Here is a 25,000-nt window from a genome sequence, read left to right on the forward strand (position 1 = left end):
AACCGCAAAATGAAAGCTAAAATTTTACGAGAGTTCTTAGGCCTAATCACTGCAACGAGCGCTTAGGCTTAATCAGTAAACGAGTGCTTTATTCTTCACATGATCTCGTGAAAAGTGTAGTACGGTAAACACACGATGGGAAAATTACATGGAGTTGAACGCTTTCTACTTTCTTCTTTAGATGTTCAAACTTTATAACGACAATTGCATAAGCTTATATTTATCTTGTACGTAGAAAAAATAGAAACACACATCACTGAGATCCACTGCCGAGCAAACGAGCCAGACAATTAACTTCGTCAGCGCAAAGAGCAAAGAGCAAACGAGCCTAACGAGCCGGCTCGTTTGGTGCATGGTTAAAAGTGGCCCTGTATTCTGTAGTTTAGCCCAACAGGAGAGATCATACAATACATAGTTTCTACAACACTTTCCCAGAGATCGTTGCTATCACACCCTCGCCTCCTCAGTATAGCAGGCTTGGCGCTAGAAGAAAAACGAAACAACAAGTTGTAACTAGACTTGCCACAAGACGACCTCACGAGAATCCCAGGATAAAATGTTTCAGCCAGCAAAGCGATAGATAATTTTTTGGGACACGAAGCGAATGAAGAGACGAAGGCCCTTCGAAAGGGTTTTTTCCCCTTCCCATCTGTCCGTTCGCTCTCTTGTCCCAAGCGATTGAGAGCGACTGGGGACAAAGCAAGGTAACGCCCTTTATAGGATTCATTCTTCTTCATTCTTTAGGGTGCGTTCGACTGATCGTAAGCCTATGCATGGAATAGAAGTTAGAAATCCTTCGTTTTTACGGAGTTTCACATTAAAACTGTAAAGCACCTGCTAAAACACTATTTTAACCATATCTTTATTATCCTTGTTGCTTCAAAACGTAAAACGTAAAGTTATAAATCATCACTCCAAGTATTCTTATTCCGGAATAGGGTCAATCCATCGCACCCTTAAATTTATACCTCCAGTTTCCCTTTGATAAGAATTTAACTCAGCGATTTTAAATGCCCAACACACGAAGCTCATCCTCTTGCAGTTTTCTCAGGGTCTAAACTACACTCCCAGAATCTGGAAGTCCGTTGTGATTGGTCTACGTAAATTCGGGCTCGTTTCAGCCGACGCTCTTTTCATGATACGATATCACGAAAATATGCAAATAAGTTACCTACGTTATTCTTTAACATTCATGTATGCCCATATATACCATTCACCCTAGGTGCACTGTCTGCACTAGGAACAGCTATCTACACTGTCTACAATGGGAACAGTTATCTACACTGTCCACAGTACCTACAGGGAGGAACGCGTGACCAATCTCTAAGAGCGTCTGCGTGGGAGGCTATGAGTAATCCTGTCTCACGTGCTCTGCCTCTGGCGGCAAAGAGGGCCGAGCAGCTCTGGGGAAGAGAATGGCCTAGGATTGTAATTGGAATGTTGTTTGATCTGCCCTAACAGTTGTGTGTTTATGATTATCACCGTTTACGGTTGATCCAACGTAATGCATAGATAGTTACACGGCATTACAGTTTTTAGTGCACAGTTTTTAAGCACATATATATACTTCCATTTCTGCCATTGCCCAGAAGCTCAACTTGCTCTCTGATAAGTGCTGCCCCTACTTATTTGTAGTCGAAACTATCTTAATTTCAAATTTCTGCAAAATCTAATGTCGGGTTTGCGAGATATTTGGTAAAAGAGCCAACAGCTGTTGGTCACACATTTTTGAGCTATTGCGCATGCGCAGAATTTTCCTGGGATCCTCAGTCCTCTTTTCTTTTGGTCAGCACCAAGAACACCGACTCTGGCCATTTACAATTTATGCACAGTCGTAGTGAAGGTCCATATTTGTAACCATTGACAACCGCTGTTGTTTCAAATTTCTGAGCCTGCGTAGACAAGCCGGAAGTCGGTGATGTGTTCCTGCCTTGGAAATGAGCAGAGTCCGTGTTCTTGGTGCTGACCAAAAGAAAAGCGGGCTCTGAGGACGAGATGTGGATTCAACATGACGTTCACGTAACGGAAGCGACTTTACACCGCCTTTTCAATCGTTTTTTTTTTCATGTACTCGCCATATTTGTTTTGCTTTTCAAAATCAGTGCTGACCTTTAATGAATACCACTGACCATGGAAAGACTGTGTTCAGCCACCTTAACGAAGAAGAACAAATCAAGATGTTATTATCTCCCAAATTTATATCTAGTGTTACACACGCTTAATAGTTGCCATATCTCATGAACCGAGGAGAGAGGAAGCTATTGTAGCCTTCAAACGATGCAATGCTGTGTTTTTAGGAGAAATTCAGTTGCAGTTTTAAATTGAGAAGGATACTTCAATGTATATTTTTGTGTCTAGCCCGACATACGTAGGTTTCGTCCCTGCCAAGGGACTCATCAGAGATCTTTTGGTACAGCCAACTCGTCAAACATCTCGTTTGAAGTCCTCCTAGCATTGATATTCAAATGATGGTGGCGATCTGGCCTTATATCTTATAAGGATTCCCAATTGCATAACATGGAATTTAGTTGCAATCTGTCGCAATGTATTTTTTGCATTAGGTGCACGTTGCAAGATGTGCTTAGCAGGAGTTTTAAATTAATAGGAAACGTTTCTTGCAATACGTCACGCTTTTGACGATGGTCATACAAGGACCGGGCTGAGGTTATCATCAATTGCTGATCCCACGAAAGTTAACTATCCCTGCGACGCAAGTTGTAGGAAAGACGATAAATTAAAATTACTTTTATTACAGGGGGCCCTAACTTTCATTTTATGTCATGTGACTTTGTAAAGACAATTTCACATGCATTGTAAAACAGATAATGAACTCTCAATGCTAAATGTTCTTAGAAAATGTGAATTTTTTATAAGGAATGTCATCACATTTTAGACATGTTGCCACATCCTTTAGTCCTTGGAAAATAATTGATTTGTGTCATAAAATTTCAACAATCCAGCCTGTATCAATTATAAGGCCAAATTCAACTTAAAACATAACTTGCAGCAACATATATGACTGTCCGGAAAAAAACCATTTGTACTTAGATACTGTCCTTTAAGACAGTCGTAACTTCGTTCACCCTCAGATGCAGAAGTTCCAGAAAATCTCCTGGGCTTCCCTGGCGAGCAGGAAGGATGGTCAGCAAGTGTTCCTGAAAATTGGTTCCCTGTTCCTGGTATCAGCAACGCCACACTTCGAGATTACATTCCTTCCCCTGTTCACAACATTGGTAACCAAATTGATCGCCGTCTCCGCAGCCTACAATTTAAAACAATTATTTGCTTCCGGGAAGCTCACTTCTTCATACAGTAACGAAATAGAGAAAGTCTGCGATATGTTTTTGATTGACAACGGTGCGTGCAAGAACTTTGTGGAACGTCAAGAGTTTCTTTCTTTGAAGGCAAAGAAAAGGGCCAAAGAACGAAATACATTTCCGACAACGGACTGGAATGATGAGCAGGAAGTTCGTCTTCTGACGGCAAAACAGTTAAAACTGTTCCTGAAACAATGTTTACCGGTATATGGGGGAAAAGAAGTGCTAATAATAGGTAGTTATTGACTAAGTGGGAGGGCAGGTCGGGAAAATATTTGGCCCGAGGCCATGGCGTACGGACCGAGCGCAGCGGTATGATTGGGCATAGCGTGCATTGTGTAAATTCGCTGGGAAATTTTTCAAGATCAAACTGAGATTGTAACTTAACAGTTAACGTTTTCCTGTCCATGTTCCTACTGTGTGCGATTCGTCAACAGTAATAAACGACAATCGTTGTCTGGCCTTCTCCTAAAGAACTGATTCCTATTTCTTATCCTTTCTTCTTACCAAATAAGTTTTTAAACGTTTTGAAAATGGCTTAAAGGTATGCAATGCATACAATTTCACGATCGCAGGGTGTCAGTTCTCTTTCAGTCAGTGCAACAGAAAACTAGTAATCGATTATATCGTCATTCAACCACAAGACAATCAGCGCTGAATTTAATTCCATTGCTTCAGCCAGTGCAGCAGCACCCGAGTTACTGATTTCACGGCCAGAAAAATGTAACTCTGTCAGCGATGAATTTAATTCCATTGCTTTAGCCACTGCAGCAGCACCCGAGTCACCGATTTCATTGCCAGACAAATGTAAGTGTGTCAGCGTTGAATTTCTTTCCATTGCTTTAGCAAGTGCAGCAGCACCCGAGTCACCGATTTTATTGGCAAACAAATATAACTCTGTTAGCGATGAATTTAATTCCATTGCTTTAGCCAGTGCAGCAGCACCCGAGTCACCGATTTCATTGCCAGACAAACGTAAGTGTGTCAGCGTTGAATTTCTTTCCATTGCTTTAGCAAGTGCAGCAGCACCCGAGTCACCGATTTTATTGTCAAACAAATCTAACTCTGTCAGCGTTGAATGTCTCTCCATTGCTTTAGCCAGTGCAGCAGCACCAGAGTCACCGATTTCATTGCCAGACAAACGTAAGTGCGTCAGCGTTGAATTTCTTTCCATTGCTTTAGCCAGTGCAGCAGCACCTGAGTCACCGATTTCATTGGAGACCAAATCTAAATCTGTCAGCGTTGAATTTCTTTCCATTGCTTTAGCCAGTGCAGCAGCACCCGAGTCACCGATTTTATTGCGAAACAAACGTAACTCTCTCAGCGATGAATTCATTTCCAATGCTCTAGCCAGTGTGGAAGCACTTGAGGGACCGACTAGATTAGACAAAGTCGCTCGCGATAAATCACATGTTTGAATTTCAAGAAGCGAACCAAAAGTATGCGCTAATTCGTTGCTAAAGGTACCCTGATCTTTCTCACATTCCTTGATACAATTCAATGAAACAAGTACATAGCCACCCCTTGCTCTCGCGTCTGCTAATTGGTTAACTGCACTTGCTATACTTGATACAAGTGCCGTGGCCCTCGCCTCGCACCGTTGAGCCAATACACCACAAGTAAACATAAGCACTTGTTGAAACTCTTTAAAATACCTGGTGTCAGAAACTAAGCTATCGGGGCTAATTTCCTCATCTAGAAGCTGGCAACTGAGATAAAACGCAGCAAAGAACTCCTGAAAGCTCTTGTGTAGAAACCCGTAGCACCTACTTGGTCTTCGTTTGCTGCGTCCCGGCTGAACTGACAGAAATCCCAGTTCAGGTATTAAGTCGCTGGTACAATTTCGGAATGCGCTGTGCTCGAAATACATCTCATCGTTGAGCAAGCCATTCAACGCTATACAACCCAGATCCTTTAATTCAGTGTGGTAAAACTCGATTGGGTCTTGGTCCATTTTTGCTAAATTCTTCTTCTGCATGTACCTCCTCAGCACGCACGCAACTATTTCGAGGAAAAGGAGAGTTCTACCTTTTGGCAAATCTCCCTGGAAGTCTTCGCAAAGGAGGCATAGAAGTGCTGTATTTAATGGATTTGCAGTTAGTTCCTCAAGGCTTTCATCCGATTGCAGCTTGTCCAAGAGCTTTTCCGCCAGATGCTCCTCGGTTTTGAAATATCTACAGATAAAATCTTCAGCATCGTTTTCAGTAAATCCTTCGACCTCTAGCAGGGTGTCACAGCACTCCCGTACTTCTATCCCACCTTCGTGGCGTGCTGTAACCACTAAATGACATTTTGGAAGCATTCTCCCTTGAACAATCTCTTTATAGACGGTTAATTTATGAGTTGGCAACTCATCCAATCCGTCAAGTACCAGCAAGACCTTTGACTGATGGTCCCGAACGAAGCTGAAGAACTTTTCTCTTTCTTCTTTCTTTATGTCTTTCGGTAAAAGCTGGTCATCAATAGCCTCCCATAAGTCAGAGTTAATGTCTCTACATTTCAACAACAGCAACACTTGGACATCAGGAAATGAATCTCCTGATTTACAGTTCCTGGCCCAGTCGTAAGCAACCTTGTTACAATAGGTTGTCTTTCCCATGCCTGGCTGTCCTTCAATCAAAACCTTTCTGGGTTGCGAACATTCTTCGTGTGGTTTAAAGATTTCCAACATGTTAACTGTAGAGTCAGTCTTTGTCCCTCGTTCTTTTTTCCTGCTGACCATTTTTAGCCTGGTAAAAATGTTATCAAGATGGAATCGAAACTCTTCGCACCACGGGAAAGGCGCAAGCCATCCTTCACGGGTTTTGTAGAGTTCTCGAATATCGTCGATAAAGTCAGCTGGACCGAAACCATCTAAAAGAGACAAAAAGTCAATAACTGAAAAAAAAATCGTCGTTGTTCACTCACCCGAAAATATTATATCAGAATGATGTCTACTGTATGCTTACCAGTGAAGTATGAGTCACATAATAATATGTAGCAGCGAAAAACGACCATTTTTTAACTGATGTTGAATTGAAGTTTCATGTTCCTTTTGTCTAAATGGTCATACACATAATGGAATATTTTGCTGGACTACTTTCCTGGTAAGTATATCTAGTTTATAATCCATTCTGCCTTCATAATAATAATAATAATAATAATCATCATCATCATCATCATATCTTGCAGGGTCTTGTCCCAGAGCCCAAAACCCGAGGAGGCAACCTAAAGTCCCCGCGTAAAAAGGGTAAATGTATTGTAGGGGGAATCAATCTCGATTTGCTCAATCGGGCGCGCTGGGTGGTATCGGTATTGCTTAAACGGGCCCGCAAGTGGCATTGGTATTGTTCCACACGACAGAGGTGTTTTGGGAGTGACGAAGTAGAAACTCGCAAGGAGAACCGAAGTACTGTTCGAGTTAACGATTGAAAAATCAAACACTGAAGCAGATCTGATGCAAATCGAGTTGCCTGGCTCAGAAATTGATTTTGACGGGAAATTAATAAGAAACAGTGGGGACGATTAGTCAGACGCAAATCGAAGACGGGGGCGACATGTTCAGCATATAATTCAAACGGCATCAATTACAGTGAATGCACACCTCGCATCTACTCAAGTTTCACTTTATAAAAATTGTTCACCCACGGGTGAATTGGTCTTTTTACCGGTTTCAATTTTGATTCTTTTAGTAAAAATCGCTTAGTGCTAATTACCGCCCGCCCTGTCTGTATTCTTTATGCTAAAAAAATTGTGCTGACGAAAGTTTGAATATCGCAAATCCCAAAATTGGTTTGTTTTTTTAACCTGTTGCATTTTTCTTATGCTTTTTGTCGTCTGTGTTTCCGGCAGCTGGAATAAAAGAAAAGAAAAAAGGAAAAAATGCAAAAGGAAAAAGGCCTCCATATCGATCGAGTACGACTTGAACGCGCGACCTCTAAATTTAACTGGAACCTACACGCGCGCGTATAGCCACTCGGCCACGTCGTCTAAAAGATGCAAACCCTATGGACACTCACTCTCACACGATGATGGCATAGGTGCCTACTGGTCTTATAAGGACAGTAGACACCAAAAAGTGAGAGATTGTTCCACATGGCACTTGCCCCCCTGTCATCATCTTGTTGGCACTGTCCTACACGCACCAGAAGTTTAAGGCCATAATTTGGCAGTATTTCCGTTCGAAGTTTATACTTGCCAGCCTACCTTCGATCCCTCTCAAGTTGTCTTTTGTGTCTCCCTCTTCCCTCTTCCACTGGGTGAGCATTTCTTAAAGAGAGGAAAAATAATTGAGAAGGCTCAAACCAGTTTCAAAACTTTCAAGAAACTGCACCAATTTACAAATGTAAGGATAGCCTCTATAACACGTTATCACCACGCATCTTTGCTTGACAAAATGTGATACATATTGTGATGCAACGGCAGGGGTGCAATCTCATTCCCAGAGTCTTCGTTCCCGTTGTCCAGCGTGTGGGGAAACGAACGACTCTGGGATAATCTGTTTCGAATGACAAGATTCTTGTCGTGAACACCATTGCGAAGGCGTAGTGTTTCCCGATGGCATGCAATTTTCTTAAGCAAAATTAGGATAATTAGGATGTAGGAGGCAGTGTGGCCCAGTGGTTAGGGCGCTTGCCTTGAGATCCGAAGATCCCGGGTTCAAGACCCGCTCTGACTACTCGTTGAATTTGATCCTGGTAGTCCCTGGTTCAACTTCCCAGCTGCACTTGTAAATAGCCAACTGGTTTGCCTCCGGCCAGTTGGGATTCTTAACAGTTGTAGTTGTTGTGTTCTGTTGTTTCGTTGATTCATTGGCCCTGAAAAGCCCCTATGGGGAGAGGTCAATTAAGTATGTATTATTATGTATTATATTTCAACCTGAAAAATGAATAATATGATGTGATTGAAGCGACAACATTTCTATGTGCTGAATGTGTTACCAACAGTTAGTGTTGTCAAGTGTTGCCTGGGATTTTCGATTAAAATGTGTGTAGTGTGTAGGTGTAAGTGTAATGCAGATTGTGTCGCTGCTGAATGCTTTGCAAAGTATCGTGGAAGATGAAAAGATGAAGAAGAGCGAAACACCGGACTCTGAAACCAGATTCTCTCCAAACGAATAAATCATTCTTCTATATTCAGTAAACTATGCCGTCTTTGGGGGATCTTTCAAGTTGGATTCTTCGTCACCAAAGAAGGTTTAGGATTCTTCTCAAAAGAACACCAATAGGCCATTTCCGAGTTCATGTCTGCCTCCTCTTCAAAGCGAGTCTAAGTGCGAAGTTTTTCTTATGAAAATTAGTTTTCATTCATATGTAAAGTAGAACTAATTACCATCACAAAAACTTCGCACTTAGACTCGCTTTGAAGAGGAGGCAGACATGAACTCGGAAATGGCCTCTTCTTTGGGTAAAATTTCCTTGGTGTAGAAGTAGAGGTCTTTTCATAATTGCTTTTCATTTCATAAACAGATAATGACTGTTCTCCAGCAAATAATGAGAATTCTTAAAAAAAAAAAAACTTCTAGTTGGTTAAACCAAGTTGATTTTTAGAATATTAGTCTTCCAGTAAAATTTGTCATGCTTTCCAAATTTAGAAAATATAAAAACATAGACAAGGCAATTCATACACGCCATAATCACAAAAACCCCATTGTCCTCTGTTAAATTTCATCAAAATTAATGATGCAGCACTCAGGTGACAAAAACAAATTTCTAAAACTTAAACACCTAAAACAATGATGATTTTCAAAAATCTATGCGGCGTGTAATCAGCCAAACTATTTAGTTAATGAGAAAAGTCCCTCGAAATGAAATCAGTCTGTAATTAGCTCCAATTAACATGACAAAGAAATTCTCTTGATCTTAAAGTGAGTGAAATTAAATAACCGAAAAGTGTCGATCATAGAATTTGTTACAAGGTTTATCAAACATTTGTCAGTATTAAGTTGTAGGCGGGTACACATAGAGAAGCAACATGGATTAACGTTATAGAAAACAGAGATGATCAAGAATAACCTTGTTCCCAGGGTCTCTCTTCTCTGCATCCTTTCTCCTCAACAACAAAGGAGGGAGAGAAGAGAGACTCTGGGAACAAGGTTGGATAAAGACCTGACTTGTACATGCATCAAAAGGTGGATAGCGCTACCCACCAGGCCCCAGTTGTTGAAACAATGGATAGCACTATCTGACAGATAAATCGCTATCCAGTGGATAAATAGTAGCGGAACCAATTGCGCTGTCCAATAGATAGTGATTTGTCTGGTGGATAGTGTTATCCACCTTTTGAACAACTGGGGCCAGATAAATCACTATCCAGCGGATAAACACTAGCAAAACGAATTGACTTATCCAGTGGGTAGTGATTTATCCAGTGGATAGCCCTATCTACCCTTTAAACAACTGATGCCAGAACTCATACAGTCAAACAACCTCTTGAAGTCTCAAACACTTGACCACTGTGGCTTCAAATTATAAGCAAATAATAATCACCACTGAAATTAACACTGTGGGCTGAGCAATTATGGAAAAAAACTCCAAGTGTAGAAGTATGTTACAGTACTTCAGAAAGAAGGTTTCTGGAATACTGAATTACTCAAAAGAATGATCACTTTTGTAACTGACTTGTACATGCTACAAGTAATAGGCTCTAAAAAATGGTCAAGCTTAATATTAGACCATACATTTCATATGTTACGCTAAGTATTTGCTGAGTATTTGCATATTAAACAAAATCAACAACTGAAGTTGGAGACAAGTCTTACTTTTTTTAAGTACCTAAAATGTAAGAAAAAGTCCATTGGATTGCGTTATACATCTCATTTCATTGATTTGATTCTATAAATCTAATCTGGCCTCTTCCTCCAATGGAGGTTGAGAACAGTAGAAACAAAATTCGAGTAAAATTCTCAACCTACCGAAAGAAAGGATTGCCCTGCATGCCAGAGAGCCTAGCATTCCACGATTATTTTCAAACCGTAAAACAGCACTGTCACAAGCCAAACAAGTTTTCTTTGCATCAGTAACTCTGTCTCTACCCAAAAATCACCTGCTAAAGGTACTTGCACCTTTCCAGGACACTCGCATGTACGTGAGTAACTACGAGAGGTTCATCTTGGTGTGACTTCATTTTAAAGACATAATTACTCAGTGAAAGACCACTCCATTCAGTTAGGCTCTCACTCTTTGCTTTGGCTCCAAGCATTAAAATTCAGTCCTAAACGAAAGGCTTTTTTCCAGGCTCTGGGGAGTAAACTCGTACAAATGCTTATATTTATTCCCCAGAACCTCGAGATGATGCCTTTTGTTTAGGACTGAAATTTAATACAACCAAAGTGGGCTATTGGTTGCGGCGCGCGCGAAGCCCAACAAAAAAATCTGGTCCACTGTACACTAGCAGTACCCAACAAGGCCTGGCAAGACATTTTGTCGATCTACCACTGTCAGATATCGTCCGACAAGCCCCCATCTTGTTGCACACTTGTCTAAAGATGCACACTTGTCTGAAGATTTTTCGTCGGCTAACAGAAAATCGGGTAGTGTGCGGAGGCCTTAAAACAAAAGGAGTATAAAAAGTGGAGATATCACGGGATAGCGCAGAGCCATTCACTGGAAACTTTGCCAGCAGTTCAAAAGTTAAAAACACTCAAATTAACTCATGAAATAAGAGCCATTTACATGTGGCCACCTACCTTCTATCTCACTGAACTTGTCTTTCAAATGTTTTGACATTTCTTTGGGAATAAAATAGACAGTCATTAAGCGAACTGTGAAAAGATGTTTCGCAGGAAAAAGAGAAAACAGTTCTTGTTACATCCCTAGAACATTCAGATAAGTCAATAAAATGAGTGAACTCACCATGTGTCTCTTTTAGGGTGTCTTTGCTGCTGCCTTCATCTGTTTCAAGCCTCTTCAGGGTGTCTTAATCAAACCAAATCAATCGATTTATTAATATCATTCAATAAAATATAAGAAAAAAGTATACAAAGGAAGCTACCAAAGCATACATGAATATGTACAACTACATGTAAAGAATGGTGACAAGAAAAGTTTATATAATCTCTTACCAACAACTCAACTGTCTCCAAACAAAAACAGGCATGCACTGCATACGTGTGGTAGTGCATTATTTAACACTGCACTGTATAATTGTCAACTGAGCTGTGTTTTGTCTTCCAGGAGATTCAAGTTATCTTTGCATATAACATGTAGCTCTAATAGTACACAATATCGTTTTGGTACCGTGTGTCATTATAGTGCAATGGTAGATGTCTTAGGTAAATAGCCCCCTGCAAAGACAAGTTGTTTACTAGTAAAATACTAAATCCGAGAAGATTGAAGAAGAAGAAAATAAAGGGAATTGAGAAACAATGGCTTCGAGGCTGACATGTTGATCATTACCAAGTTCCCTGAGCTCCTGACAGTTTTCTGAGGCAAAAGTTCACTGAAGTTAAGCCCTGCCGGGCAGGGTTAGTATTTGGATGGGTGACCTCAAAATATAGGACTTGCTGTCAGAAACATAGGAATGAAAATTCTTTTTTAACCCTCAAAAAGGCGAACTATGCAAGGCAAAGATTTTGTTAGCTTGCTTTATGCAAAATGAAAAAGTAAATAAATATTGATACAAAGTTTTTAGGAAGAGAAGAAGAAGTTTTCGGGAAGGGTTGATCGAGAATATTTTGCCATCAGCAACAAAATTTGCGAAATGAAAACAACTTAAATTTTGAACTGAGAACATAAAAAGTTACCATCAGCGAAAAACATTTTTTCCTACCTTTGCTTTTTCTATTGTACTTTTGGCTGCAAGAGTAAATTGCAAAATCGAAAGTGACATCGAATTCAGCGGGCACTGTGATCAAGTTTCCTAGCATGTTTACTCAACAAAGGATAAATCTGCGTCACCAGGTTTTTGTTTTTGTTAGTTTGTTTTTTTTTTCTTTCAAGTGTTTTAAAGACTGACAAGAAACGGCGAATTCAACACAAAGATCACAATAGCTCACCTCTTGAGGTTGACCAATGTTTCTGCAAATTCAAAAATTCCCTATCCCAAATGACGTTATTTATCACTAGGTAATTCCATCGTTTTGGAAATAGCAGCTGCTTTATCATCAGTGTCACAAATTCATGCCGATTTTCAAGCTCATTTTGTTGAAACTCAAGCTTACTTCCAGCAGACCTGTTTATGTTTGTGAGTTATGCACGCGCTACAGGCCTATTTGTCAACACAGACTTACAATCACTCACTCACTCACTCTTACATACACGGTGACATAGTGTGTAGTGCACTTCAAAGTGCACTACCACAAAAATGAATGAAGTAGGCTGAACTATTCTGCAACGGATCACTACCCACGACGGAGATTAGAAGATACACCCCACAGACTACCACAAGGGATGTTGTGACTTGTTGTCATCAATAACACATTAAAATACACTAATCATAAGTACAACTCAGTTTGCCAGTTGGCGGGACAATAGTCTCAATAAAGGACATTTTAAGAAAATCAGGAAAAAAAAGACATCACTGACATATACTTCAAAAATAAATTTGCCAATATTAGGCAGCATTTCCATTTGAGTTTAAATTTGTCTTTTGTATCTCCCTGTTCCATGTTGTGAGATCCCACAATTCATTCATAATACGCATGAAATATGCAAAAGTAAATGCTTTTAAATATTCTTTCTTTGTGAATATCATTAAGGAATGGAACCACTTACCACAATACCTTCTTGGAAATGACATTAATGGCCATATTTATACTAGAGGACGTCTAAGACGTCCAAACGCATTATATGTCTGGCCGTAAGTACGACTAATATAAATACAGGACGCACTTAACTTCGACGGCTAGAAATCAAATTCACAATTTTCTTCAAAAGATACTGAGATTTAATTACCAAAGAGACTGTGTGCACTTCTTTGCTAACTGCATCCAAGTTTAGAGTGTCTCGTCTTTATACTAGACAGCTTAAACGTCTCAGACAACTAAGACGTCTTAACTTGAGACATTTAATTCGTCTGACGTTTGATAATGCGTCTACATTATTTCCCACATTTATACTAGTCGTTTAAGACGTCTAAGAGATAGACGTCTTAGACGTCCTCTAGTATAAATATGGCCAATATTAACAAATTTAAGTACAATTTGAAAAATTGGATGAACATAAGTTAATTAATCCACCGCTTCTTATTCTTTTTTTTTTTAATTTTATTTCTTAATTTTATTTTCTACTTTATCCCTTTAAATATACATATACATTTTTGTTTGTTTGTTTCTATTTTTGGCATGCTCTTTCCTGTTAGTTCTAATTTTTGAAATAATTTTATAACTTGTAAATAGTATTTAAACAAATGCAGTTAGGTAGGAGCCCCTTTAATAGGGATAACGTCTGGGTCCTCCAATTCAGGATTGCTTCTGAATAAAGTATTATTATTATTATTATTATTATTATTATTGTTGTTGTTGTTATTATTATTATTGTTGTTGTTGTTGTTGTTATTATTATTATTATTATTATTTGCGAGATCAAGCCTAAAATTGATCATTGCTCGGTTTCTCTGACCGTGAGAGGTGCGATGAAATGACTCCAAAACAAAAGTGTTACAAATGGCTAGGTTAAATAAAAACCAAAAAATGCAGCGGTACCATTTGCGGGAAGAATAACCCGTGAAATAAAAAGAACAAAGTTGATCGGCTCGGTCAACATCTCCCATGTAAGAGCTGTAAACACCTGCCACACAAGGCTTCTCAATATCGAAATTACGGCCGTTCCTTCTGCACAGTCTTCAGGTAAAAAAAATAATTGGAAATGTGAAAGCTTGCCCTGTATTTTGTGCTTCATTATTCAAGGAAAAGGTTCTTCATGTAAATGGTTTGATCCTGAAATTTAGTTTGTTGCAATATTGCGCATATTTGACACGATTAATTGAGTTTCTTCTCTTCATGCACGTAATGAAATAGAAGGGGTTTTTGCCTCTAATAGCAAATATTTTGTTTGTTTCAAAAAATTGTTTGCTGGAAAAGGTGGCCTTTATGAATTCATCATGTTTTATGATATGCGAGCTTAACTGGAAAGTTTTTATGGCAATAGTAAAGCATTTTCTTGTCAAAATGAGGTTAGCGTCTTTCTGGTGTGTTAAGTTAATTATATCGCGAGTTTGTATTTGCCGTCTGCCGCGTAACCTTGATTTCCACTCTCAAAATTACCTCCAGAACCTACTTTTTGCGTAGAATAAGCTTTTAGAATGATGTTCTTGCTTTGCATAAAGCAAGCTAACAAAATCTGTACCTTGCTGAGTTCGCATTTGATAGCGTTAATAGTATTTTCGGTCCGATGCTTCTGTTTTATGAGGGGTATATTTGTTTTGGCCTCCCATCCAAATACTAACCCCGCCGAAAGGGATTAACTTCAGTGAAAAGCTGTCAGATGTTCAGAGGGCACGCTCAAACTTGCAGTGAAAAGGACTTGAAAATTATCAACATGTCAGCCCAGAAGCCAATGTTTCTCGCTTCTCTTTTATTTGTTATTCTTCAGAGACTGGAATGCTGTATTTCAATACCACACAATTCAGTGCCTTCTGATTTTCGGTAGCACGTACCACAGGCAACCCAGTGTATGCTTCATGGAAGCACCTCGTTTGAACATGGTGGCAAGTCTTTCCAGTTGCAACGAACAGTTCTACAAGCGTACATGTTTTGAGCAAGCAAATGTTCCATCAAATTTGTGCTCGTAAAAAAATGTAGACAAAAATATGTCTGTTTTTGTTAAGAAATGGTCTTGCCATTTTCATAACTACATCGTAGCCAAGGCCTGATGTAGACGAGCTTGACCTTCTTGGCCGAGGTAAACAGCATAGTTGCAAACGTAGCCATTTTGGGAATTGGCGGCCACCCAAACTTTTATTCCATATTTTGTTGGCTTTGCGGGCATACACTGATGGAACGAAAGCCGTCCTTTAAAAGCAATCATCGCCTCATCCACGGACAGATTTTTGGAGGGCTCATATGCGTTTTGAATATTATCCAAAGCGATGGAAAGGATCGGGCGAATCTCGAAGAGCTTATCATAATTTGCATCGCCACGTGCCGGCTCCGTGTTGGAGTCGACGAAGTGAAGATACTGGCTAACTTCTTCAAAGCGGGTTTTTCGTCATGATGCTCTGGATGCCTGAATTACCAATAAATGGGTTGGTTGACCATGGCCAGTACATGGCGATTCGCGGACGGTTGTTTATGCCCATAATAATGCATATACCGAAATACCGGTAAGCCTTCAGTTCGGGATTTGTTATGTCCTTCCACTTTTCGAGACGCGGCGTGTCTGCTAGCTTTTCCCGAGCATATCGATTAGTCTCCACCCCGATCGTATCAATAACTGAATCTCCAAAGAGTTGGCTGAAGAAATCGTTAGGAGACACGTTTTCAGGAACATTAAATTTTATGGCTTGTTGGCCGCTAAACTCGTCAATATCAAAATCTTCGAGTTCATCTGACCACACAATAGTGTCACTTGCATTCAAGTCGTTGTCTCTTTCATTTTCATCTTCCTCTATATCACTATCTACTTCCTGAACATCAATATCAGACCCATCGAAATCTGCTGCATTATTTTCTTCATCAGAACTACCAAAAATATCGTGAAATTCCTCAGCGCTTACAATCAGCGGTTCCGCTCTTGCAGTGATATGTGTACCCCCGTGATATGTGTATCCCCGCACACATATCACTAGTGACATGTGTACCCCCTCCAATATGGCAGCCAGTGATATGTGTATCCCCCACCCCCCTCCCCTCCAAAAAACAAATAATTGTACAGCTAACTTGCGTTGATGGACGGAAATCGGTGAACACAGATCAGATAATGTGGTACAACCAATGGATAGGATTCTATAGAATCATTCCTTCAGCTTTTCCAGCATGGAACTTAATTTTTTGTCTAAGGAAACAAGATCATTAAGTTTGTCCTTTGCAGATCGCCTCAAAGCATTCGCCTGAGTGACAAATGTTAACTTAGCAGTAGCCTCTGCTTTGGTACAAAGTTCATCGGCTGTGTCATTGAGTGACTTTATTTCAGCATCAGTTCTCTTCTTCTTCTTTTTGACTTCTTCAATCTCTTCCAGCACACACTTTCTTTTTGACCGTTTCTCAACTGATGTTAGATGTTAATGCAATATTTTCAGTCTTTTGATGTCAAAATTAACTTATTTTGCTGTATCCTCAAGTATTAAAGGACTTTTGCATAAAATTCAAGCACTGCTTCTTCAAATTCAAGGAGTTTTCAAGGAGAAAATCATTTTCAAGGAGTTTTCAAGGACCTAACAGTTTTTCAAGGAGTATTACAGGCCCGTGCGAACCATGTTTTTATGAAGCCAAACATTTAAATTTGTGTTCTTTCCATCTTATTCAATAATTATTCATCTTAATTTGAATGCTACTACTCAATCCACCCTATTAAGTGAACACAAATCTGCAGCCATGTACAGTGTAGCATGTAGAAGTGAGATACTTAGTTCATCAGCTGTCCCTACAATGTAAAAATCACAATGTATGATAATGGTCATTTTATTAAAATTAATTAACACACCTTTCACTTCTCCGACTTCTGACTTCACCATTTCTGGATTACGGTAAAACAAGAAACAACAATTATTGTGTTTTATTGGTTTGGTTCACATAAAAGTGTCTCTCTAACACAAAACTACAATGGACAGTGAATTGGGGCCCTTTTCAGCAGTTGTGAAATTGCGGGGTCAGTTGAGGGGTAAAAGGGTTAACAACATCAATGTCCTCTCATCTCAGCTCTAACTGTTTCCCTCCTCAGCGACACTGATAGATATTACTCTAACACCAGACAACTTTACTTTAATTTATTAATGGGAGCCTTTCAAGGGTTAGAGGGTTTAAAGTAGGTATTGAATAATCATTATGCCAGCTTTTTTCTTCCTTTTTGTACAGTTTTTTTCTATTCTGTACAGTCATTTCTTTCAGTGCCACACACCTTCCATATTTTCAAGCTTCTCTTTGGTGCTTCCTTCGTCAGACTTCCATTTCTTTAACATATCTTTGTAAAAAAGGAAAACTCATTACTTTTTCAGACAAACAGGCCAATATTACTAACTGTGTGTATGTTCATGTTCTTAAGCAATTAATACCGGTAATTCTAAATTTGGCTTTACGTGAGCCACATTACCGGTACCGGTAATACTGGAAAATCTTTTAATAAAATATGGTAGTTACAGCTAATTTTTGAAAATTACAATACCAAAAGAGTAATGGAATAATAACAGAAGAAACTGAAAGCTGATAATATTATGTTTCTTTGCAGATATTAACACCATTGGGATCAATTGTCTTGCCTTTTGAAATGAAAAAAGCTTCCTTGAGCTTATGGATTGAGTTGGAAAAATATTTTTTCGATAGAAATTAATTAATTGCCTATCTGATCCAATGTACATGTACATTGTTGTACACCGACAGTTTGTCCATGGTTGGTTGAAGGGGTAGTTTCTAAAGAAACTGTGATGCTGCGTCGGTGGGGAAGTAGTATACAAAAATTTGGTTTTATCAACGGAGTTGATAATGTAAATTGGCCACCGTACAGAGATTCTAAAAGCTGACGTTTCGAGCGTTAGCCCTTCGTCAGAGCGAATTCGCTCTGATGAAGGGCTAACGCTCGAAACGTCAGCTTTTAGAATCTCTGTACGGTGGCCAATTTACATTATCAACTCCGTTGATAAAACCAAATTTTTGTATACATGGTTGGTTGAACACTGTTTTCTCGCTGTTCGAAGTTGGCGTCACAGATTTTTCAAACTTTCCGTCTTGAACGAACAAGAGATCGGAATGGGCAAAACCCACACTTATTGTTTGCTGCAGTTTCTGCCGGCTTGCTTCCATTTTTGACCGCTTTTTTGGGTGCAAGTAGACTCTCCAGAGCAAGTTTCTTAAAGTAACACTTAGCAAAGTTAAAAATATTTCACTGCAGTGTGTTTAGAGGTACCTTCACGATTGGAAAATTTAAGGTGGCTCTGAATACACCCCAAATAATTTTTTTAACCCCCCAGACAATTTTATCCTAGCCAGTGGATTACTTCCCAGCAATACAAAATGGGGATCATCTGGTTTGTTTTTCCTTTAAAAATTCCACTCGTATACAGCGTTCTCCCTAGTTTTCAGCACAACATGTAAGGGACCTTTTCAAACCGCGTTTGCAGGCGGTAATAAGTGCTCTTACAAGCGGTAAATTTTACTGGTTACTGCCTGATAAGGAGAACCCTGCGTATAAATTGTGCATAAAATCTCTATTGTCTAATCTCATTGATCCTATCATGATTTTCTGAAGAAAAACAGAAGCGATTTTTATGAAGCCAAACATTAATTTTAAATTTGTGTTCTTTCCATCTTATTCAATTATTCATCTTAATTTGAATGGTGCTACTCAATCCACCCTATTAAGTGATCGCAAATCTGCAGCCATGTACAGTGTAGCATGTAGAAGTGAGATGCTTAGTTCATCAGCTCTTGCTACGATGTAAAAACCACAATGTATGATAATGGTCATTTTATTAAAATTAATTAACACACCTTTCACTTCTCCGACGTCTGACTTCACCATTTCTGGATGAAAACAAGAAACAATAATTATTGTGTTTTATTGGTTTGGTTCACCTTAAAGTGTCTCTCTAACACAAGACTACAATGGACAGTGAATGGGGCCCTTTTCAGCAGTTGTGAAATTGGGTGGTCAGTTGAGGGGTAAATGGGTTAACAACATCAATGTCCTCTCATCTCAGCTCTAACTGTTTCCCTCCTCAGCGACACTGATAGATATTACTCTAACACCAGACAACTTTACTTTAATTTATTAATGGGAGCCTTTCAAGGGTTAGAGGGTTTAAAGTAGGTATTGAATAATCATTATGCCAGCTTTTTTCTTCCTTCTCTGTACAGTTTTTTTCTATTCTGTACAGTCATTTGTTTCAGTGCCACACACCTTCCATATTTTCAAGCTTCTCTTTGGTGCTTCCTTCGTCAGACTTCCATTTCTTTAACATATCTTTGTAAAAAAGGAAAACTCATTACTTTTTCAGACAAACAGGCCAATATTACTAACTGTGTGTATGTTCATGTTCTTAAGCAATTAATACCGGTAATTCTAAATTTGGCTTTACGTGAGCCACATTACCGGTACCGGTAATACTGGAAAATTCTTTAATAAAATATGGTAGTTACAGCTAATTTTTGAAAATTCCAATACCAAAAGAGTAATGGAATAATAACAGAAGAAACTGAAAGCTGATAATATTATGTTTCTTTGCAGATATTAATACCATTGGGATCAATTGTCTTGCCTTTTGAAATGAAAAAAGCTTCCTTGAGCTTATGGATTGAGTTGGAAAAATATTTTTTCGATAGAAATTAATTAATTGCCTATCTGATCCAATGTACATGTACATTGTTGTACACCGACAGTTTGTCCATGGTTGGTTGAACACTGTTTTCTCGCTGTTCGAAGTTGGCTTCACAGATTTTTCAAACTTTCCGTCTTGAACGAACAAGAGATCGGAATGGGCAAAACCCACACTTATTGTTTGCTGCAGTTTCTGCCGGCTTGCTTCCATTTTTGACCGCTTTTTTGGTTGCAAGTAGACTCTCCAGAGCAAGTTTCTTAAAGTAACACTTAGCAAAGTTAAAAATATTTCACTGCAGTGTGTTTAGAGGTACCTTCACGATTGGAAAATTTAAGGTGGCTCTGAATACACCCCAAATAATTTTTTTAACCCCCCAGACAATTGCAATTTTATCCTAGCCAGTGGATTACTTCCCAGCAATACAAAATGGGGATCATCTGGTTTGTTTTTCCTTTAAAAATTCCACTCGTATACAGCATTCTCCCTAGTTTTCAGCACAACATGTAAGGGACCTTTTCAAACCGCGTTTGCAGGCGGTAATAAGTGCTCTTACAAGCGGTAAATTTTACCGGTTACTGCCTGATAAGGAGAACCCTGCGTATAAATTGTGCATAAAATCTCTATTGTCTAATCTCATTGATCCTATCATGATTTTCTGAAGAAAAACAGAAGCGATTTTTATGAAGCCAAACATTAATTTTAAATTTGTGTTCTTTCCATCTTATTCAATTATTCATCTTAATTTGAATGGTGCTACTCAATCCACCCTATTAAGTGATCGCAAATCTGCAGCCATGTACAGTGTAGCATGTAGAAGTGAGATGCTTAGTTCATCAGCTCTTGCTACAATGTAAAAACCACAATGTATGATAATGGTCATTTTATTAAAATTAATTAACACACCTTTCACTTCTCCAACGTCTGACTTCACCATTTCTGGATGAAAACAAGAAACAATAATTATTGTGTTTTATTGGTTTGGTTCACCTTAAAGTGTCTCTCTAACACAAGACTACAATGGACAGTGAATGGGGCCCTTTTCAGCAGTTGTGTAATTGGGTGGTCAGTTGAGGGGTAAATGGGTTGACAACATCAATGTCCTCTCATCTCAGCTCTAACTGTTTCCCTCCTCAGCGACACTGATAGATATTACTCTAACACCAGACAACTTTACTTTAATTTATTAATGGGAGCCTTTCAAGGGTTAGAGGGTTTAAAGTAGGTATTGAATAATCATTATGCCAGCTTTTTTCTTCCTTTCTGTACAGTTTTTTTCTATTCTGTACAGTCATTTGTTTCAGTGCCACACACCTTCCATATTTTCAAGCTTCTCTTTGGTGCTTCCTTCGTCAGACTTCCATTTCTTTAACATATCTTTGTAAAAAATGAAAACTCATTACGTTTTCAGACAAACAGGCCAATATTACTAACTGTGTGTATGTTCATGTTCTTAAGCAATTAATACCGTTAATTCTAAATTTGGCTTTATGTGAGCCACATTACCGGTAATACTGAAAAAAAATTTTTAATAAAATATGGTAGTTACAGCTAATTTTTTAAATTCCAATACCAAAAGAGTAATGGAATAATAACAGAAGAAACTGAAAGCTGATAATATTATAATTATGTTTCTTTGCAGATATTAACACCATTGGGATCAATAATTATTGTCCTGGCTTTTGAAATGAAAAACGCTTCCTTGGGATTATGGATTGAGTTGGAAAAATAGTTTTTCGATAGAAATTAATTCATTGCCTATCTGATCCAAAGTACATGTACATAGACAGTTTGTCCATGGTTGGTTGAACACTGTTTTCTCGCTGTTCGAAGTTGGCTTCACAGATTTTTCAAGCTTTCCGTCTTGAACAAACAAAAAATCGGAATGGGCAAAACCCACACTTATTGTTTGCTGCAGTTTCTGCCGGCTTGCTTCCATTTTTTAGCACTTTTTTGGGTGCAGGTAGACACTCCAGAGCAAGTTTCTTTACAACTGCACGGTTAAGTGATTGACAGCTTCATTATGGTCCCTTAGTTTATTGATCCATTATTGTGGCGTGACATGTAACCGGAAGCTCAACAGAAAATGGGCAGCTACCGAGAAAAGACCAGTTTTCCGGCAGAGGGTGTATTCCCCATTCGTCCCAGATCTTCCGACTTTTCCCCGTCCAATATAGCGACCGAATACAAAGTTCACCCTGCAAGCAGGCTGGTGCACATGCATAAGAACATAATTTATTTTGAAACAAACTTCCCTAGAGTCTGAAATGGGAAAACAAACATACCAGCCAAAACGGTCAATTCCCCTGCTTTAGTACATCTTTGAAAAAAAAATATTAAACTCAGTCTTTTGTGAAATTCTTTCTTCCTTTCCTCTGTAGGTTCTGGAGTATACCCTGGATGCCAGAGGTTTTTTCTCTCTTAAAGCCACGGAAGAGCGAGTTGCGAAGCGGCGAGAAAAACCTCTGGTACAGGCCGTTGAAAACCTCACTGCCATGCCCCATTCGTTAGAGATCCAAAAAACTCAGTAAATTGATACGTGACATAAACTACTAATTAGCATCTTTAACTTGGTTGCCACGGTGCATTCATCTTATCTACTTCGATGTCAAATTAGAAAATTCAATGTTCCATATAAAACTTTGATGTCAAATATGAAAATAAAAACTCAAATTTGAAATTTGGATGTCAAATTCTCAAGTTAAATTTTGGCTGACATGTGCAAAAAACAAAAAATGTAGAACCCACTGAACTTTTTCTGCCTTCAAAGCCTCGATTTCCGGAACTTTGCAGTGTTTTGATTATAGCCATATGGCCACAGTGGGCAAGAGAAACCTGGTTGACAGCAAGTGAAAACCTGTTTGAACTACTTTCTGTTGCTAAACCAATCAGAGAACTCGTTAGAACTGACAAGTTCATAGAACCAATCGAATTGCTAGGGTCAAAATCTGACTCTGACAGCATCCCATTGGACCGGCCTTCTCAAAGAACGGCCTGTACCAGAGGTTTTTCTTCGCCTATTCCGTCGCTCCAAGAGAGAAAAACATCTGGGCCATCCAGGGTACTGCAGGAGTTGATCTGAGCAAACTAACTTGACCCCTTTCACTGAGCTTTTAAGTGCAAGAAATGCAGTTCCATGTCTTGAAAAAAAGATTTGTTTTCGTACAGTTTTGGTTCTAGCAAAAATAATAATATTATTATTATAGTATGTAAGTCAACATTTTCTGTAGTTTTCCCTGTCTCATCTCTTGGCAGGCAGAATTCTCTTAAAGCTGAACAACCCTATGTATTGGCAAGATGCACAAAACACCTTAAATTCACCAACTTCTAATGGCATTAACTACTTTGAGATCAAGCATACCTTTCAGCTCATCAAGCTTCTCCTTGGTGTTATCATCATCCTTTTTCCACTGCTTTAGTAATTCTCGATAGTGCTCCTCAAAATCAGGATCCATGCACTCAGTCTTCAGTCGGCTGATCGCGCCGGCATAAGTTGTTCCAGATCCAAGGGATAGCAGTGCATTACTTATATCCTGCCATAACATATTGAATGTTGTATCATCAACAGAAACTTGGCTGGCATGAGCATAGACTTCATTTCTGTAATACTTGATTCTTGCTATGTTTGCCTCACAACTGTTATCACCAGGAAGAGGAAGCTTGTCCCAGCTTCCAGTACTGGCAGGAGGACTGAAACCACATATATTTCGCAGCAATACCACCAGAAGCGTAATGTCAAAGCTGGCTGATGAGACAGATGAACAAACAGTTGGGTATAGCTTTCCCCACTGTGTGGGATTCAAAATTCTTCTCTTTCTCAGTGACTGCAACGTAGGGTAATGAGCTGAAGTACTTGACAAAATCCTGTTAAGAGTAGCTGGAGAATGTATTCTGTCAAAGGTATCGCGAAGGGCCTGAGATCCTACATCCACTAAAAGACGGCACAAACGGGTATAGTTTGTGTTCTCTGTTGTTGAGGGAAAGACTGCTGGACCAGATGCCATGTTCCAATCTGTTGACCACATAAAATGTGCAAAATGACTGCGGTTCATTGTAATCAAATCATTCTATAACTGTACGTACATGTAAGCAATCCAATGGCATGCAATAGGTGCAGCAATTAACTACAGACTGAGTGAAATTGGGAGGGCATAATTAACCATTCCGCACAAGAAGGATTTAGCAAAAGGGATGTGTGCCTGTTTAGGAAAAATCAACTGATGGTACAACCCACAGTATGCTTTGCTTAACCCAATGACCCCTGGGAGTGAGACTTTACAGAATTTACTATGTCTAACGCCACACAATTTTTTACTCGTCAAGTGGGGGACTGTCCAAGGTGCCAATATCATAAATTACGTCTGCTAGAATTAAACCACAGAACTTCCCCCCCAAAAAAGTGCAAAATCATCAAAACAGAATAGAACACACCCTTCTTCTAAAAATCCTTCTCAAATAGTTACATTTATTTAGTGATCAACCTGTAACACAAAGACTAAACAAGATTAACTTGAGGGCTCTATTGGTTATTGCTATGGGCCGTAATGTTGAAAAAAGGGTCAAATTAGTCTTGGGTTACCGTTAGTGCTACAAAACTGGTAAATTAACTTGGAAGTTAAAACAGACGTAACCATGGAGCTCTACGAGAAGCCGCTGTGGGGATGGGGTAAGTGTTGTACATGAAATGACTGTACCTCGTCGGGTGGAGTTGATTTGACCTCGGATCCAAGTTCCGTGTCGTGATACAGTATCACCAGCCATTAACTTCATCAGCTATCATGTAATCGGAAGCAGAAAATGCTCATTTCCAGGCAAGTGCGTGGGGATTTTTGAGGACGAAACATTCACAGAGGTTCGCAAATGATGTGGCTTTAGCTTTGCGTGAAAAAATCGCGGCAGGGATGGATTTTCGAGTCGCGAACCGCGAGCTGACAACGGTCGGAATCGTAGTGTGCAGCCTTGACTTCGTCTTAGAACATTGAAAACACGGAATTCCCGAAACGGTAAAATAAGCTCCAAAAGGCACAAAAATACACCAGAGGTTAGTCATTTTTATTCATTTTATTGAATGAACGTTAAATTGTGCGTTTTTTAGGCTTCATAATCTTCGGTATTTTCTTTCCCATACAACGTCTTACAACGTGTTTAAATTCTCAACGGCTGCCTGTAACGCAACACCGCTTTTACTCAAAGGTCATCTTCCACTAGTAAGCAATTATTACACGCTCTCTAGTGACGCGAACTTGGGCTGCCTATGATATTGCGGGCTCACAACATTCCGTACTTTTCCAACCGTGGCG

General features: G+C 39.3%; 2 protein-coding genes across 6 annotated transcripts in view; both read right to left on the reverse strand.

Moving 5' to 3' along the window:
• Nucleotides 1-25,000, reverse strand: part of LOC138006965 (NLR family CARD domain-containing protein 3-like) — a 336,786-nt gene that overhangs the window by 299,583 nt on the left and 12,203 nt on the right. The window lies entirely within an intron of this gene.
• The window catches only part of LOC138006968 (NLR family CARD domain-containing protein 3-like), a 63,052-nt gene that overhangs the window by 25,818 nt on the left and 12,234 nt on the right, over nucleotides 1-25,000 (reverse strand). For 2 of the 5 annotated variants that reach the window (XM_068853617.1, XM_068853616.1), the window contains exons 3-10: nucleotides 23,062-23,712; nucleotides 21,015-21,077; nucleotides 20,607-20,639; nucleotides 19,286-19,348; nucleotides 18,877-18,909; nucleotides 17,291-17,353; nucleotides 16,877-16,909; nucleotides 7,503-7,565 (exon numbers count right to left, since the gene is read on the reverse strand). In XM_068853617.1, the coding sequence (XP_068709718.1) occupies nucleotides 7,503-7,565; nucleotides 16,877-16,909; nucleotides 17,291-17,353; nucleotides 18,877-18,909; nucleotides 19,286-19,348; nucleotides 20,607-20,639; nucleotides 21,015-21,077; nucleotides 23,062-23,704 (994 nt within the window). In that variant the 5' untranslated portion in view covers nucleotides 23,705-23,712. Of the gene's footprint in view, nucleotides 1-923; nucleotides 6,171-7,502; nucleotides 7,566-10,983; nucleotides 11,026-11,149; nucleotides 11,213-16,876; nucleotides 16,910-17,290; nucleotides 17,354-18,876; nucleotides 18,910-19,285; nucleotides 19,349-20,606; nucleotides 20,640-21,014; nucleotides 21,078-23,061; nucleotides 23,713-25,000 lie in introns of those variants that run through there. The other 3 variants (XM_068853618.1, XM_068853615.1, XM_068853619.1) reach the window with 3 other exon arrangements.

The sequence above is a fragment of the Montipora foliosa genome, chromosome 6 (genome assembly GCF_036669935.1).
Source record: "Montipora foliosa isolate CH-2021 chromosome 6, ASM3666993v2, whole genome shotgun sequence".
NCBI lineage: Eukaryota > Metazoa > Cnidaria > Anthozoa > Scleractinia > Acroporidae > Montipora > Montipora foliosa.